This window comes from Cheilinus undulatus, linkage group 8, assembly GCF_018320785.1.
Source record: "Cheilinus undulatus linkage group 8, ASM1832078v1, whole genome shotgun sequence".
Taxonomy (NCBI): domain Eukaryota; kingdom Metazoa; phylum Chordata; class Actinopteri; order Labriformes; family Labridae; genus Cheilinus; species Cheilinus undulatus.
The window spans coordinates 30,282,714-30,298,009 of record NC_054872.1 but is presented as its reverse complement, the minus strand read 5'-3'; the positions used below and the strand labels follow the sequence as shown (position 1 = coordinate 30,298,009).

Sequence of the window (15,296 nt, the reverse complement as noted above, 5' to 3'; positions counted from 1 at the left end):
ATTTTGATTTTTTGGGGGAATTTGATTGGAAATTTTGGATGTGAATTGCTATTAAACTTTTGGGACTTTGCTTGAAAATCTTTTGGAATTTTTTATAAAAAATTTAAAAATTCTTTTTGATGTTTCATAGAAATTGGTTTGGAAATAATCCATGGATTTTTGAGAAATTAATTTGTAAATTTGGGAAAATAATTGAAAAAAACTGGAAGTTTTTTTGTAGGGGGGATTTGCATTTAAACTCTAGGGATTTTTTTTTTTTCATTTTTGAGTAATTCCTGCAATCGGAGGAACCATATGTGAATCCTTGGAAATCTACTCCTTGACAGACTCAGTCCTTGGAAAAATGTTCTGTTTCAGCCCTGCTCAGAAAGAGCTGTTTCTCTGTCTGTAGCTTTAAATGTTTCTGAGCTGTCTGATTCCGCCCTTCTCAGGAAATTGATGTAGCTTAATGGATGTGGCGCTCATGATCCTCCTCTCAGATGCCAGCTGAGAGGAGGATCAGGAGAGGAGGGTGGAACTGTCTTCCAAGTGGGGAAGACCAACCAAACCTGGGGGTGGTGCCAACTCCCCACATGACATCATGAGGGGAAAATCTGAGAAGGCTTGTTTCAGCACACAATTTCTGACAGGTGGAGAAAGAGAGGGGGAAGGGAATGGATTTTCCTGATTCTTGGGGGGATTGTGGACAGGCCAGGGGCACATACTTTTGTTAGAAAAGCCTGAAAAAGTATATTTTGCATATGTCCCCTTTAAAAGAGCAGCAGCTGCAGTCATTAAGTCCTCTCAGAAAGGGTGGAAATCTTTAAATGTAGGGATGTGACTGTGCAAAGAAATAGGAATATGCCTACAGTTCATAGTGAAGTATTTTCCAGTCTTCAACAACCTCATGCGTTCTGCGACCAACAACTTCAACGTCATTTAACAGTTTACCTCCTCAGATAAGTTCGTAACTCTAAAAATACAGACTGCATGTTCATTTTCAGAAAAAGGGTGTACAGATGATTTAAATTATTTACTTCATTTTCCAAAAACACAACACTTTAGATGTAATTTAAGATTTTATTATCAAAGTTACACACACACATCATAATTTACAGTGGGGCAGGTATTACAGACATGGCTATTTGTATATTAATGTATTATAGACACTGATGTTTATGTTTGTAGGTCCCATCTTTATGTAGCTTCAGAGGGTGGCACAAAGTCTTTCCATCATTGAAGGATTTCTGTTGCTCAGGAAGGTAATTTCTTTCTTTCCTTCCTCTGTTTGACCTGATGAAGAAAAATAATCAATAGTACCTGATTTGAAAAGAATCAGTTAATGTGTTTTTACCAAATAAAGCATCCAGAGAGTTGTCACTTACTCTGTGGATGCTGCAGCCAGTGCCGGTCCATATAGTAGAGGTAACAGCTCTCAAACTCTTTTTCACTGTAGTTGGGCACTGACACCGGGATGAATGGGTCCATGTGGTCAAACCCCCTCTGATGAGTAAACAAAAAAAAAAACAGACATTAACGAGGGCCTTGTTTAGAAAACAGTGTAGAGTCCATCTAACAAGTATGCCGAAAACCGGAAAACAGTTTGACTAACAATAATCCTGATTCACAAAACAGTGCCTTTATGCATTGCTCCCTTTATAAATCACAGTATGATTGAAAATGTATGCACATCCTCTCTCTAAACGCCCACATTCACCCATAAGTGGTCAAAGCTCCTTATGAATGAAAACGCATTAAAATCAGCATCAGATCAAAAGTTTTTAGCGGCGGGTCATGATGACTGGACTGAGGAAAGAGAATAAATTTCCTGCACCAACAAAGGGCAGTGAGAGCACACACATTGTTTGTTTGCTACAGATGGAGGGGTCACAAACAAAAGAAAAAAATGACTGTCACCACTCTGCTGCTGCAACCACATGCTCATTCTGTGCCAAAACATCCACCATTAGTCACAAGTTTAACTGCAGTTTTAGTATGTTTCCAGGACCCGCAATCACATTAATCATTGGAAAGGTCTCTCTCCCCCCACTGAAGGATATCACTAGAGAAGTCAAAATGGTGATCAAAAGATTTTAATGTTTTGGTTTTATCTTGTTGAACTCAGCCTGAACTATGACTGATAATGAGGATCGTGTTAGGATTGTGTGAGAGTTGTCTAGGCCTCATTTAAAACACTTTGCTCCATTTTTCAATGGATACATGTGGGTGCTGAAGATGTGCTGAGTGACAAGAAGGCAGAGTAGGGGAAGCTACACTGCCCTGCCTCCATTTACTATGTGCATCTTAAAGCAAAGCAATTTCTACTGACTAAAAATGCTATATTCTGATAACAACGAAAATATATGAGGATATTTATAGAACTGCTGCCACTATGGTCCACAGATGTTTCATGATGTTTGGTATTACTATGGATTTCTACGCTAAATGATTATATTTGGATATAGCTCCATCACCTGTTCTATGGGTGAATGAAGGTGAGACAACACTAATAAAATAAAGTGCATTCAGAAAGTTTTAGACCCTCTTCACTTCTTTAAAAAAATTTTATGTTGTAGCCTGTTGTTACAGAGGGAAAACAAACTTTTATTCTCATTAACCCCATCATGACAAAGGGAAATCAGAATTGTTTTTTCTTTTCTTTGCAAATTCATTATTGGGAGCGAAGATGGTCGAGTGGTTTAAGGCGCTACCCATGCACGCGGGCTGCCCGGGTTCGAATTCGGCCTGTGGCCCTTTACCGCATGTCTCTCCCCACTCTCTTCCCTGTTTCAAAGTCTATCCACTGTCCTTCCTCTATCAAATAAAGGCATGAAAAGGCCCAAAATAAATCTTAAAGCAAATTCATTATTCATTTAATTTGAAAACTGAAATATCAAACTGACATAAGTATTCAGACCCTTCTCAAAACAACTAAAACTTTAGCTCAGGTCCCCTCCACTTCTCTGGATATTTGCTGAGATGTTTCTACACCTCGACTGGAGTCTACGTAGGATAAACTAGAATGGCCGTCTGAGGCGGCAGACCCATGCCTAAGCAGCGCCACCGAGGAACTCACCCTCCCATTGATTACTATGGTGTTCAAAATTCGAAGTCTGAGAAAAACTGAACGGGTGCGCGGATCATCACAAAAATCTAATCTATTCTTCCCTGTCACTATCCCAATATTCCCTGAAAGTTTGGTGAAGATCTGACTTTCTGTTCAAGTTATCTTGTACACATACAAACAAACAAACATACAAAGATACTGAACCCTTTACATAACCCCCTGCCAATTTCATCGGCGTGGGTAATTAAACTGATTGGACATGATTTGGAAAGGAACACACCTCTCTCTATAGAAGAACTCACAGCTGACGATGCATATCAGAGCATAAACCAAGCCATGAGGTCAAAGTAACTTCCTGCAGAGCTCAGAGACAGGATTGTTGCAAAGCACAGATCTGGGGAAGGCTACAAAAATGTCGCTGCACTGAAGGTTCCTAAGAGCAAAGTGACCTCTATACTCCTCAACTGGAAGAACCTTGGCACTACAGGAGTCTCCCAAGAGCTGGTTGCCCAGCCAAACTGATCTATCAGAGGAGAAGTGTCTTAGTAGGAGAGGTGGCTGACTGAGCTCCAGAGATCATGTGTGGAGATGGAACAAAATTCAAGAAGGATAACCATCACTGCAGCCCTCCACTGATCTGGGCTTTATGGCAGAGTGGCTAGATGGCGGCTTCTTCTTAGTGTAAAACACATGAAGGCCCACTTGGGAGTTCTGAGCACAGGCCGAGTGTAACAGAATTTCTTTAGTCTTCCCCAGATCAGTGCCTTGCAACAATCCTGTCTCTGAGCTCTGCAGGCAGTTCCTCTGACCTCATGGCTTGGTTTTTGCTCTGATATGCATTGTCAGCTGTGAGGCCTTTTATAGAGAGGTTAGTGCAGTTCAAAATCATGTCCAATCAATTTTATTTACCACAGATGGATTTCAATTAAAGTGTAGAAATATCTCAGCAAAGACTGAGAGAAAAGGGAGGAACATGAGTTAAATTTAAGTTGTTTTTACAAAGGGTCTGAGTACACACCTGCTTTTATTTTGACAGAAAATAAGGAAGAAATTTTAGATTGATTCAAGATTACGTTGTAAAAAGGCACTTGCTGTGAAATAAGGAAATATAAATAATAAATGTGTGATGAGACAAGGTGCAGATGACTTTTGACCCATCCACTGAGCTAAGGAATAAGACGTTAAGGAGCAGTGTGGTACTAATTTTACATCACTGGGGCTGCAGGGAGATGTTGAAGTGGCTTAATCAAGGGAAAATAAAGCATGTGATTAAAAAAAAAATTAATGCACTAATTGTGGACCTTCATCACATCACAATTTGTGCACTCATGCAGACAGCCCTAGTTTTTATAGATCACATACTTTTCATAGGAAGTGGCATACACCAGTTTCAGGCCATGTTCTGTGTTTACACAATGTTTGTAAATGAAACCTCTGTAAGTCTGTATTTTTTACACAACACTGACATTGTAATGTATGACTGTTGTTTATCTTTTACAGTTCAATCGTTATCCTGTAAAATATTTAGAGGTGGGCGACGTTGATATATCTATTTATCTGTTAGGAAACGGATCATACGTCATGCAGACATCAGATAAATAGCTCTAAAAATATTACAACTAAACAATCACAAGGTGTAACTCTGCAAACAGAGACCACTTTGGGCATAAAACAACATGAACAAAGCTGACAGAATGAGAACAGAAGTGACATATTAAAGGGTTTAATGGTGTTGAGTTTCTGTTCTCCAAACACTTTTGCCTTTGTGTTAAACTACACAGTTTGTGCCAAGTGAAAGCAATTACACGCAAAACAAAGGCTGGGACTCATCCTTTGTTGACAAATGTCACACGTAATCTGTATGCTTGTAATACTGCTGGATATGACTGCCTGTTTTGCTGTTTTTGAGATGTTCAGAACAAAGAAACAACAGAGGACAATGGATGGCTCAAGGACAGGTTTGCAGTTTCTTGACTAATGACTGCAGTTATAAGAGAAAGGGAAAGGCTAATCTAAAGTCAAAGCTTGAGGAAAAGCTTTGCTACATGTTCTTAAGTACAAAAAATGACCCCTGACCTCTCCTAGTAGCTCTTGAGGCAAATACTCAGATCTTGAAGTGAAGACAGACCCCGTCTGAGAGAGAGTGGCGATGATGGCGCCTCCAGTCTAAGACAGAGAGTCAAAGTTACTGGAAACATATTAGAGGTAGAAAACTTATACTTTGCCTTTAGAGTTTTAGTCTCACCCAGTCGTTCCTCATCATTTTCCTCAGATTATGAACCAAAGTAAGCTCATCTGGATTCACCTGTTGGACATCAGCATAGCACATAAGATTTATGAATCTCAGACAACATTACAAGCACTTTGAATGTGTTTTCTCACTTGGCTCTTATCCTCCTTTTTGATAGTGGATTTCCCCCACAGGGCGTTGACACCATCGACAGCCACAGCCAGGCGGAAGTCTGACCCAGGCTGTCCACTCTGCAGCCTCAGCTCCTTAAACAAAGCCCCCACAACATCGCTGCTGCTCTTCACACGAGATATGCCCTACAGCAGAGAAACAGCAACACAAGCATGAAGAGGACATCAACTCCATCCTTAAAAAGTCATCAGCTAGTCTTGGAGAGTACTACTGCACATTCAAAAGAGCTGTATAAAGTTGAAGAAAAAGAAAAGACGGTCTAGAGAGAGCTGTGTGAAGGCTGATAGATTGACTCGATTGATTTAAGTCGGGGTCGTCTGGAGCTACGATTCTGAAAATGTAAAAATCATTATGTGTGAAGAAAGATGTAAGGCCTCTGCAGCCAGTCTTTAATTTATGGATGGAGATAGAGTCTCAAGGCTAAATTAGCCACTACAATCATAACACACAGATCTTTGATTATACTGGCTGTGAACTCACACTGCACTTAAATCATGTCTCATGTTATAACCAGAGAGATGAAAGCATCAAACAAAAAGATCTGTTTTAAATGGCGACTTATTTCAAAATCTATCTTGGCATTTAAAGCATGGACATATACCACTCTTGTGTGCAGCATTTCTCAAGTTTTTATCCTGTTTGCATCTAAATATTTATTAAACATGCTCCAGAAGAAGTTTAAAATTAAAATTCATCATCTTCAATGAATTTGTGGCATTAAGGGACTGCAACCGCATTTCCTTCTTCAGCCCTGTGTTGTAAAATAACACATCACTTTAATTCCTTAAATTCTTCATTCTAATAAAAGTCTGTGTCAAAAGGCTGCCAATTAATATCAGATCTAATTACAGCCTTCAACCAGCTCAGACTACCTCCAGCAGTGACCAAAACTTAGTTTGAATGACACATCTGCCAAAATAGGGCTGCACTTGTGTCGCAAATATTCTGAAATGATGCAGCCTGAGAAAGATGGCTGGCTAGAAGAGGTAAAAAGAAATTCACAGGGTTGACATAAATCTACAGCTTCTTTCTGCCTTTACCAGGGTGAGGTCCAAATAGATACTGCTGATCCGTCACAATGCTAGTCTCATCGGCTCTTGATCAAGAAGCACAAGCAAGGTGAAAAATGAGACTTTAAAGATGCCCGAGGGAAACTCAGTAGAAGGAAAAATAGACGAAACACATCTGAATGATGTAGGAAATATTACCCACTCCTTCGTACTCCGAGAAGACTCACCTGCTCCACCATCTCTCCTAGTGAGCTTCCCTCCTCAGTGAACTCTCTCTTTGTCCACATGTAGCGATGCTTTGTTTTGATCTGGGAGAGAAACAGTGAAAAATCATTTAAAAAATGTATTTGTTTTATTCATTAAACATCCACTACATACATTAGCACAGGAATTTCAATAATCACTCTATTTAGCCTAACCTCAAATGCCAGAATAAATGTTTCATAGGATATATTTCACATCCATCCAGGCAATGTGTCTAGGAGGGGCAGATCCTTTAAAAAACAAACTTGGAGGATGATTGGATGATCATTCTGTGTACAAAGCGTGTTATAGAAAGAGATGAGAGCAGGATTAATCTTTAGTGTGTTGTAGCACTAAGTCCTTCATCCTCATAAATTTCTGAAGTGGGCCCAAGAGTTCATTTCAGTCTCTCTATTATGTAAAACATTTACCAATTCTCGCAAATTAACATCAAACTGAGGAACTGCTTCACAATTCCACAATTTAAAAATGTTTCTCTTGGCAATTACTGTGCCGTACATCAGAGCCGTCCTAGCATTGTGGTCAAGTGTCCTCACAACAGAAGAATAACCCAGTGGAGCAGTTTCCAGGTCTGGAATCAATGATGTCTTGAAAAGGATATTCTGGATTTTTTGAAGCTGGGTTGGATGAGGTACTTGGCTGTAGCAGTGCCATTAGCTGGAAGAGCAGTAGCTGAAGCTTGCATGAATAGTACCATACACAGCGCTTTGTGGTTGAAAAATGAAACAGTTGACCCAGCATTGTTTTTTGGCCCATTTTTACCTTAAACTCGCTAAATTACACAGAGAATTTATACCCCTGAACAACATTATATAGCCTTGCTTCTCAAAGTAATTTCGTATTAAAGGGGAAACACACATTGAAATCCCTGGAGGCTAATGGCACAACTATCGCCACTTACATACATATTCATACAACCCAACTTACAAAAAACCCCCGAAATATACCTTTAAGATGCTTGAATACCACTGAAACAAACGATGCCAGAAATCATATATTTTTGGACAAGTGGTGAGCATGAGTGCCTGTGACCGCCTTACGCTCAGCTCACAGAGGTGAGAGATCAGGAAAAATGGCACTTTCATTAAACCTTGCAAAGCAGATGGATACGCCCCTTTCTGTGTTTCTTAGTGGCAAATCCATCTTGCAAAGCTCCCATCTGTACCGTGTGGGCCCGGTTAGAAAGTGACAGGACCAATCAGCGTCAAGGGGCAGTACTTTTGGGTGCGGCAGAGTCATGACGTATGCAAGCAACAACAAGAGGCCGGTGCAGTTATGGCGAAAGACATTAGCGTGGATGCTGCTAAACCGTACATTTTTATCAGAACTTGACATATTTTTTTGTTAAAAGAAGAGCAAAGAACAGCAGTGAGTTGTTTTCATTTCAAAAAAGACAAAAGTCATGTACTGACATGTCTAAAGTCGCCATGGTTCACGTTATGCAGCTCTCTATGGAGTTTACTAGTTGTAGCAGCGCACCTGGTTTGGGACTACGAAGTCACGTGTTTTGTTGCTCTGATTGGGCCGTAAAGATGTGACAGACATAACGTTCATCCAATCACCCTCTGAGTATTTTTTCGAAGGCTCTGCCCTTTTCCAAATGCCGTCTATGGAAGGTTTTCCAGATGGATGTGTGAAACAAATCCATCTGACGTGTCAGGTTAACTTTCACTACACAGTAAACAGAATGTGATTTTGGTCAGAGCTATTGTTTTGATAGAAATGTTTAATAAAAATGTTTTATTGTCTTTACCTGCTTAAGAGGAGCAACATGCTGAATGTTTAAAATGCTTCCTCGTTGAATTTAACTATAGATGTTAGATGTTTCATACAACTACTAAACTCCATCATGCTGTTTCACTGCTTATATGCCGGTTAACAACCTATACTTTGTTTCATATTGGTGCATGGTGCTATGAAGAGGTGTCACCATGCTGTTAAATTGCTCTTATAATTAAACCGGCTTGTGCACACAGAAAAGACAAAGCAAGCCTGCTTTAAAATCTTCAGCATGCTTGTTTTAATGTGACAAATAAGATAATATTTCATGAGCCTGATTTTAAAAAGCTCTCAAAAAGAAACATCCTATAATTATTCTTACCTTTGAAAGGAATCGCTCATTGGAGGTTTTGAAGTTGCGCAACCATTCAGTGGCTTGTAATGGCTGATCAAAGCGAGAGTTGTTGAAAACTGAGGGAAGCAGCTCTTTACAGTTCTTCACCCAGAGATGAGCTGTGGAAAAAGACAAGATATGACCTCTTTCTGTACTCCTGTGGGCTCAGCTGTTACTAAAACACTCAGTGGGTATGACTGTCTTACCGTCAGGAATATGCAGCACCACCCATCCCTGTGTGTAGCAGAAGTGGACAGTGTGACAGAGAGACATCGTCTTCCCAGTGCCCTTTGGCCCATCTGAACAGCTTGATAAGGTTAACAACAGGTGAAATCTGAGGCATCAGGAGAAGAAGATGCATCTCAAAGCATGTGTGGGTGTAATATTTGCGTTTGGAAGGATACAGAATAAATATCGCATGGGAGGCTTGCTGGAGTCTGTTTTCTTTAGGTAAGAGATGACCTCTAGAGCAGGCTGCCTCACCATCATGCAGGCTTCATTAAACGTCTTTACCTAAAATCATACATAGGACATTTTAATAGATTAAAAGAATAAACTAAAAAATATTATCAGTAGCTTTAACAGTTTAAAAATAAAGTACATTTAATCATAGGCACTGGCACAGACCTGTTTCTGAAAGCGTCGGGGGAGGCCATGAGGGAACAGAGTGTGAACTTCCCCAGGGCGCAGGGTGTAATACTGTCCGATATGTCTCTCTGACTGGCATGCCTACAAAAAGACAAACAGTGAGCGAATCACCTTATATCACATGTTATGTTTACCCCACAGCAACTTAGCAAGACAAGAGGCCTGTACCATGAAGCAGAGCTGAACATACCAGGAGTATCTTCAGGTTACTTTGTTTCACTAACCAAAGCAAAGAAATCATGATAAATGGACACACAATGCTGGTTATCAGCTTAGTAAGTAAATCTAGAGTTTCTATGAGTATGCCCATATAAAGAAAGAGACAGTGTTAGCACATATGACACAAATAAATGTACATACAAACAGCGCTGCCATCAGATGACTGTCATACTTCACAAAGTCAGTGCAAACTATGATATTAAAAGTTAAACACATACTAGAAACTAATGCAACGCAGCTGCAAAGACAAATGCACTAAAAACAATTGCAGACTGTGAAAGCACAAATAAAGCCTTATAACATTGCTTGATCATCATCAGAACACATAAGATCTGAGTTTAATAACTCCAGTTCCTTCTCTTAAATAAATTGTTTTCTTATATGCTGCGTGTCTGACAGTTTAAGAAGTAATAAGTCAGCCGCAGCCCGAAGGCATACAGAGGGAGATATGGCATATAAAATTGAGTTTGAAAATATTACTGAAAGTAAAGTAGGCTTAATTCTATATCTTTTGGACGGTGTCAGTTCTTTCTTTAGTCTCTGTTGTAGTGTGATTACTACAGATCAATATTAATCTCTTTCACAGTAATGCGTACTTATTCTTAATATTAAAGGCATACGGGATAGTGTGGGTCTTCTTCCCGCTTGTGATCATGAGACCTGATTGGTCAGTAGGCAAAGTTTCATATAGATTAAGTTCATATCCAGAACATTAACTGCTGCTAAATTTACATAGTGATCTGCTCTTTTCATCGTACTGAAAACCCAAGGTTATGCCAGAAGTTACCTCCCCAAGCAAAGTCTGGTTTTGTAGTACAAGCCCCAGAGCATTTGGACGGGAAAGTTAGGTGTGCTTACTGGATCAGTCTCCTGAGTTCTGAAAACTGAGAAGGGCTCTGGTTCTGACTGTACAGCGAACGGTACAGCCAACGCCTCCTGCTGCTGCCCACATGCACTGGTATGAAGAGGCCTTACATGTGGAATCTGCAAAAATTAAACCAAATTAATACTTACATCCAAGGGTATTTCTACAATCGTGAATCCTGCTGGGCTTTTAGTACAGTACAAAACAGAACAAAAAGAGGTTGAAGAAAACAATAAAATTGACAAAAATATGTTTTGCAGAAGATAATAGCATATTATTACATATGTGAATACTCAAACCTCTCTGGACCCCTTCTGATTTTCAGCACAGTTAATCTCTTAAGCAGGCACTTTACTGTTTTCTTTGCTGTTGTTGTACTTTACCCCAGTTCTATTTTTTTCAATAGGCTGTTTGCAATCACATAATCCCAAATGTCTGCTGGGGGTCAAGAAGTTGGGAAAAGCCCTTAGGGATAAATGGGAATGGAGGAAAGTCAGTACTTTAAAGCTCGAAATGAACCTGTATGCTGCAATTATCAGAACATTTCTACACAGATTGAATACAATAACTACACTTTACAAATGTGATTTTTACCACAGTTTAACAGATTTACCTGATGTTTAGGCAATCATTATCACAAATCTCTCAGTCTTGCAGATCTCTTAGAGTTATCCATCCAGACGAAGGGAGACAAGATTCTACAGGAGTCTATTTCTGAGCTTAGAAGCTAGCTGAGGCCCTTTAACTCATATGAAGTCCTAATTTTTCTGAGTTAAAAGCTCATCATTGAAAAAATGATGTATTGCTAACCGAATAAACTTTGTAGGGTAAGGGTTAGGATGATGATGCTGCCGTTTAAAACAACCCTCTTCTTTGAAACAGTTCTTTAATATGAGCCACTGTAGGTAGTTAGCTCTAATTTGAGAGCCAGTTTCCTTTCCTCTATCCTTTGTCATTATTTAATCCACATTTAGCAAGCTAAACAGTTAACAAAAGAAGAGCCGTTTGGTAGCCAAACAACCAGCTCTACTGAGCTGAGCCAAATGGTTTGAATCTCTATACTGAGACTGAATGGACATCAGCTGAGGAAATACAGTAAAGATCAGAAGTTAGACCTGAAGAAGACCAGTTTGGTCGAAACATGTTGGCTTTTTAATGATTTGGCCATTACAATAAAGGCTTTTTAGTATTTCAGTCCTCATTTGCACATTTTGTTGTTTGGAGTGCCTGGTTTTCTCCTCCTTTTTGGACAGTTTCCCCCCCCCTGTTTTCCAAGAGCACCCAATTTTGGTTTATTATTGAAGCACCTTAGTCATATTGAGCAGCCAGTCAACCTCCCTCCTTTGCTGTCGAAAGATCAGAGTTTACTTAACTTAACCATGACAAAACTGTATTGACATAAACTGTACCACTAACTATGTGGAAATGGACCATACACAAGCTGCACATCAAGGCTTTAGACAGAGGCTTTTTCATTCCTGCCTGCTGCCATTTCTGTTAGTTTTGTAAACTTTTTTTTTTTTAATTTGTCTGAATATTCCACTACTTTAGAGAAAAAAAGTATCTTAAGAATGTTTTTATTTTTGCACTCTCAATGCTTGGCATAATGATTTACGGCTCAAAACCTGGTTTTTTGGTTATTCTCTTTAAAAAATCACAACTTGCTCCCATCTGGAGTTCATCGCTGCTGCGTAACATCATCTGCAAAGAACCTATTATGTGTAATAACTGTCTGTTGGCTTTTGTGTCTTTCCTGCATGTTTATGCATCATATGGTGTTTGGGTGTGTTAAAGCACATTAAATAAACAGGAACCTCTTCAACTGTAAAGCGCCTAAATACTCTAAACTGGGCCTCAAAAAATCTCTTGTTAGATGTGGTCTAATGTAAGTTCATCTACCACGCTGATCCAATTAGAATAGGTGTAGGGGGATAAAAAAAAAAAAAAAAAAACTCATGATGATGTTGATTAATGCATTTCAGCCTTAGGTGTCAGAAAGGCACAAATGCAAACCAACCGAAGATTCTGTCGATACCTGTGGGGGTTGTAGCTCCGAATCAAGATACAAATTTGCATAAAATTCTTCACACAAATAACATGTATAGCTTTATTAGATATATGTGGTCTATCCTTCTGGTGAAATCAACACCATAGGATACTTTCAGAAGCGTCTATGAAGAAAAGTGACATATAACATTCTATTAACCGGCAAAAAACGTTTTCTCCTCATGCTCAGGTCATAATACTGCAGCGTTAATGTTGTTTAAATGAACTGTTTGCACTGAACTCACCGTTTGCCGTAGTCTGAAGGACAGTCTGTGAAGCGCCATGATCTGATAAAAGGAGGAGGGAAACACTCCGTTATTTGTAAGGAATTGCAGGTTCTGTAGTAAGAAACATGTTCAGTATGTACGCTAAAATGTCCCGTAACCTTGCGTAAACACGCTAACAGCTAGAAGCGGAACCTAGCCACCTAGCAGGCAACTTACAGGGTAACTTACAGACGTTAGCAATGCAGAGCTAAGTGAGCTAACAAACCTGTTTATCCGTAGTTCACTTCGTTGAATGTCAACTGACGAGGATTTCAGGTTGAAGACATCTGCTGACAATCTCTCATAATATTTTATATAACTGGCGTGCAAACCTCCAGACGAAGTCAATGTGGTAGATCTGTCATGGACATCGCCATGTTGCAGCATAGAGCAGGAAGTGACGTAACGCCACCAAAGTCTCCGGGGAGCCAATGAGGTGACATCACACCAGCCAGGCCACAACAACAAGGGTAAATGATGTTCTTCATATTTTGACACTCACAAGCAACAAAGCAAAGTTTTGAACGTTTGGCTGATGTTTACATATTGTGAAGCTGTTTCTACGCAAGTGTTTGACCTCGGTGCTTCTAAGCTACTGATATGCAAAATTTATTCAGTTTTATAACAGAGTAAAATATGCACTACAAAAAAAGGCTATTTTTCTCGTTTTATGTGTACAATTACAAAAGGCTCATTTTGTTACTCTACATTTAACTACTTACCCACTTCATTTGCTTTGTGTTGCATATTTACTTTTAGCTGTACTCAGCAATTTGCTTAATGTTTTGTTTGAGACTTAATGTGTAAATACCTTAAATTAATTGCATTTACCATAGTCCAAGGACATGGTCCTCGGTCCCCTCTAGGCCCAACTGTATGTCTAATGTGAATTAGTGTTCTTCTTTGAATTTGTATTCAGTTATTTTCAAGTCGATAAAGGGAAAGGCACTAGGCTACCGATGCACGTTATCAACAAACATAGATGCACTGCGTTTATACAGTTGCTAGAAAAAGTATGTGAACCCTTTGAGATTTCTTGGATTTCTGCATAAATTGGTCATGTGTTCGCTCTTCATCTAATTCACAAAAACAGACAAAAACAGTCTGCTTAATCTAATACTGCACAAAAAATTAAATGTTTTCATGTTTTTATTGAACAAAACATATAAACATTCACAGTGCAGGGTGGAAAAAGTATGTGAACCCCTAGGCTAATGACTGGTTGACCCTCTGGCAGCAATTACCTCAACCAAACATTCCCTGTAGTTGCAGATCAGACCTGTACAGCGGTCAGGAGGAATTTTGGACCATTACTCTTTACAAAACTGTTTCAGTTCAGCAATATTATTCAGATGTCTGGTGTGCATCGCTGTCTTGAGGTCATGCCACACCATCTCAATCGAGTTGAGGTCAGGACTCTGACTGGGCCACTCCAGAAGGTGTATTTTCTTCTGTTGAAGCCATTCTCTTGTTGATTAACTTCTATGCTTCGGGACGTTGTCCTGTTGCATCACCAATCCTCTTTTGAGCTTCAGTTGGCGAACGGGTGGTCTTAAGTTTTCCTGTAAAATGTCTTGATAAAATTGGGAATTCATTTTTTCCATGAATGACAGCAATCCGTCCAGGCCCTGAGGCAGCAGAGCAGCCCCAAACCATGATGGCCCCTCCACCATATTTCACAGTTAGGATGAGGTTTTGATGTTGGTGTGCTGTGCCTTTTTTTCTCCAGACATAGCGTTGTGTGTTCCTTCCAAATAACTCAATTTTGGTTTCATCTATGGACAGAATATTTTGCCAGTAGTGCTGTGGAACATCAAGGTGCTCTTTTGTAAACTTCAAACGTGCAGTGATGTGATTTTGGACAGCAGTGGCTTCCTCCGTGGTGTCCTCCCATGAACTCCATTCTTGTTTAATGTTTTACTTATTGTAGATGTGTCAACACAAATGTCAGCATGTGCCAGAGATTTCTGTAAGTCTTTAGCTGACACTCTAGGATTCTTCTTCACCTCATTGAGCATTCTGCACTGTGCTCTTGCAGTCATCTTTACAGGACGACCACGCCTAGGGAGAGTAGCAACAGTGCTGAACCTTCTCCATTTGTAGACAGTCTGTCTTACCGTGGACATGTGAACATCAAGGCTTTTAGAGATACTTTTGTAACCCTTTCCAGCTTCATGCAAGTCAACAATTCTTGATCGTAGGTCTTCTGAGAGCTCTTTTGTGCCAGGCATGCTTCACATCAGGCAATGCTTCTTGAGAACAGCAAATACAACACTGGTGTGTGTTTTTTATAGGGCAGGGCAGCTTTAACCAACACATCCAATCTCATGACATTGATTGGACTCCAGGTTGGCTAACTCCTGGCTCCAATTAGCTCTGGAGAGGTCATTAGCCTAG

At 39.8% G+C, this 15,296-nt stretch overlaps 2 protein-coding genes across 2 annotated transcripts in view; one reads left to right on the top strand and one right to left on the bottom strand.

Annotated features, from left to right (window-relative positions):
• Positions 1-1,045: 1,045 nt before the first annotated feature.
• On the bottom strand, positions 1,046-13,284 carry dap3 (death associated protein 3). Its single transcript, XM_041793563.1, has 13 exons — positions 13,126-13,284; positions 12,879-12,920; positions 10,581-10,706; positions 9,483-9,584; positions 9,260-9,368; positions 9,062-9,154; positions 8,844-8,974; positions 6,706-6,786; positions 5,429-5,593; positions 5,292-5,351; positions 5,123-5,212; positions 1,365-1,482; positions 1,046-1,272 (listed from the first exon to the last, which is right to left on the bottom strand). Exons 2-13 carry the CDS (start codon positions 12,915-12,917, stop codon positions 1,187-1,189), a joined length of 1,200 nt encoding a protein of 399 aa, XP_041649497.1. The 5' UTR covers positions 12,918-12,920; positions 13,126-13,284; the 3' UTR covers positions 1,046-1,186.
• LOC121513663 (histone-lysine N-methyltransferase ASH1L-like) overlaps positions 13,243-15,296 on the top strand; it is a 27,086-nt gene continuing 25,032 nt past the window's right edge. The window contains exon 1 of the mRNA XM_041793558.1: positions 13,243-13,369. The gene's annotated coding sequence lies outside the window, so the exon portion shown is untranslated. The remainder of the gene's footprint in view (positions 13,370-15,296) is intronic.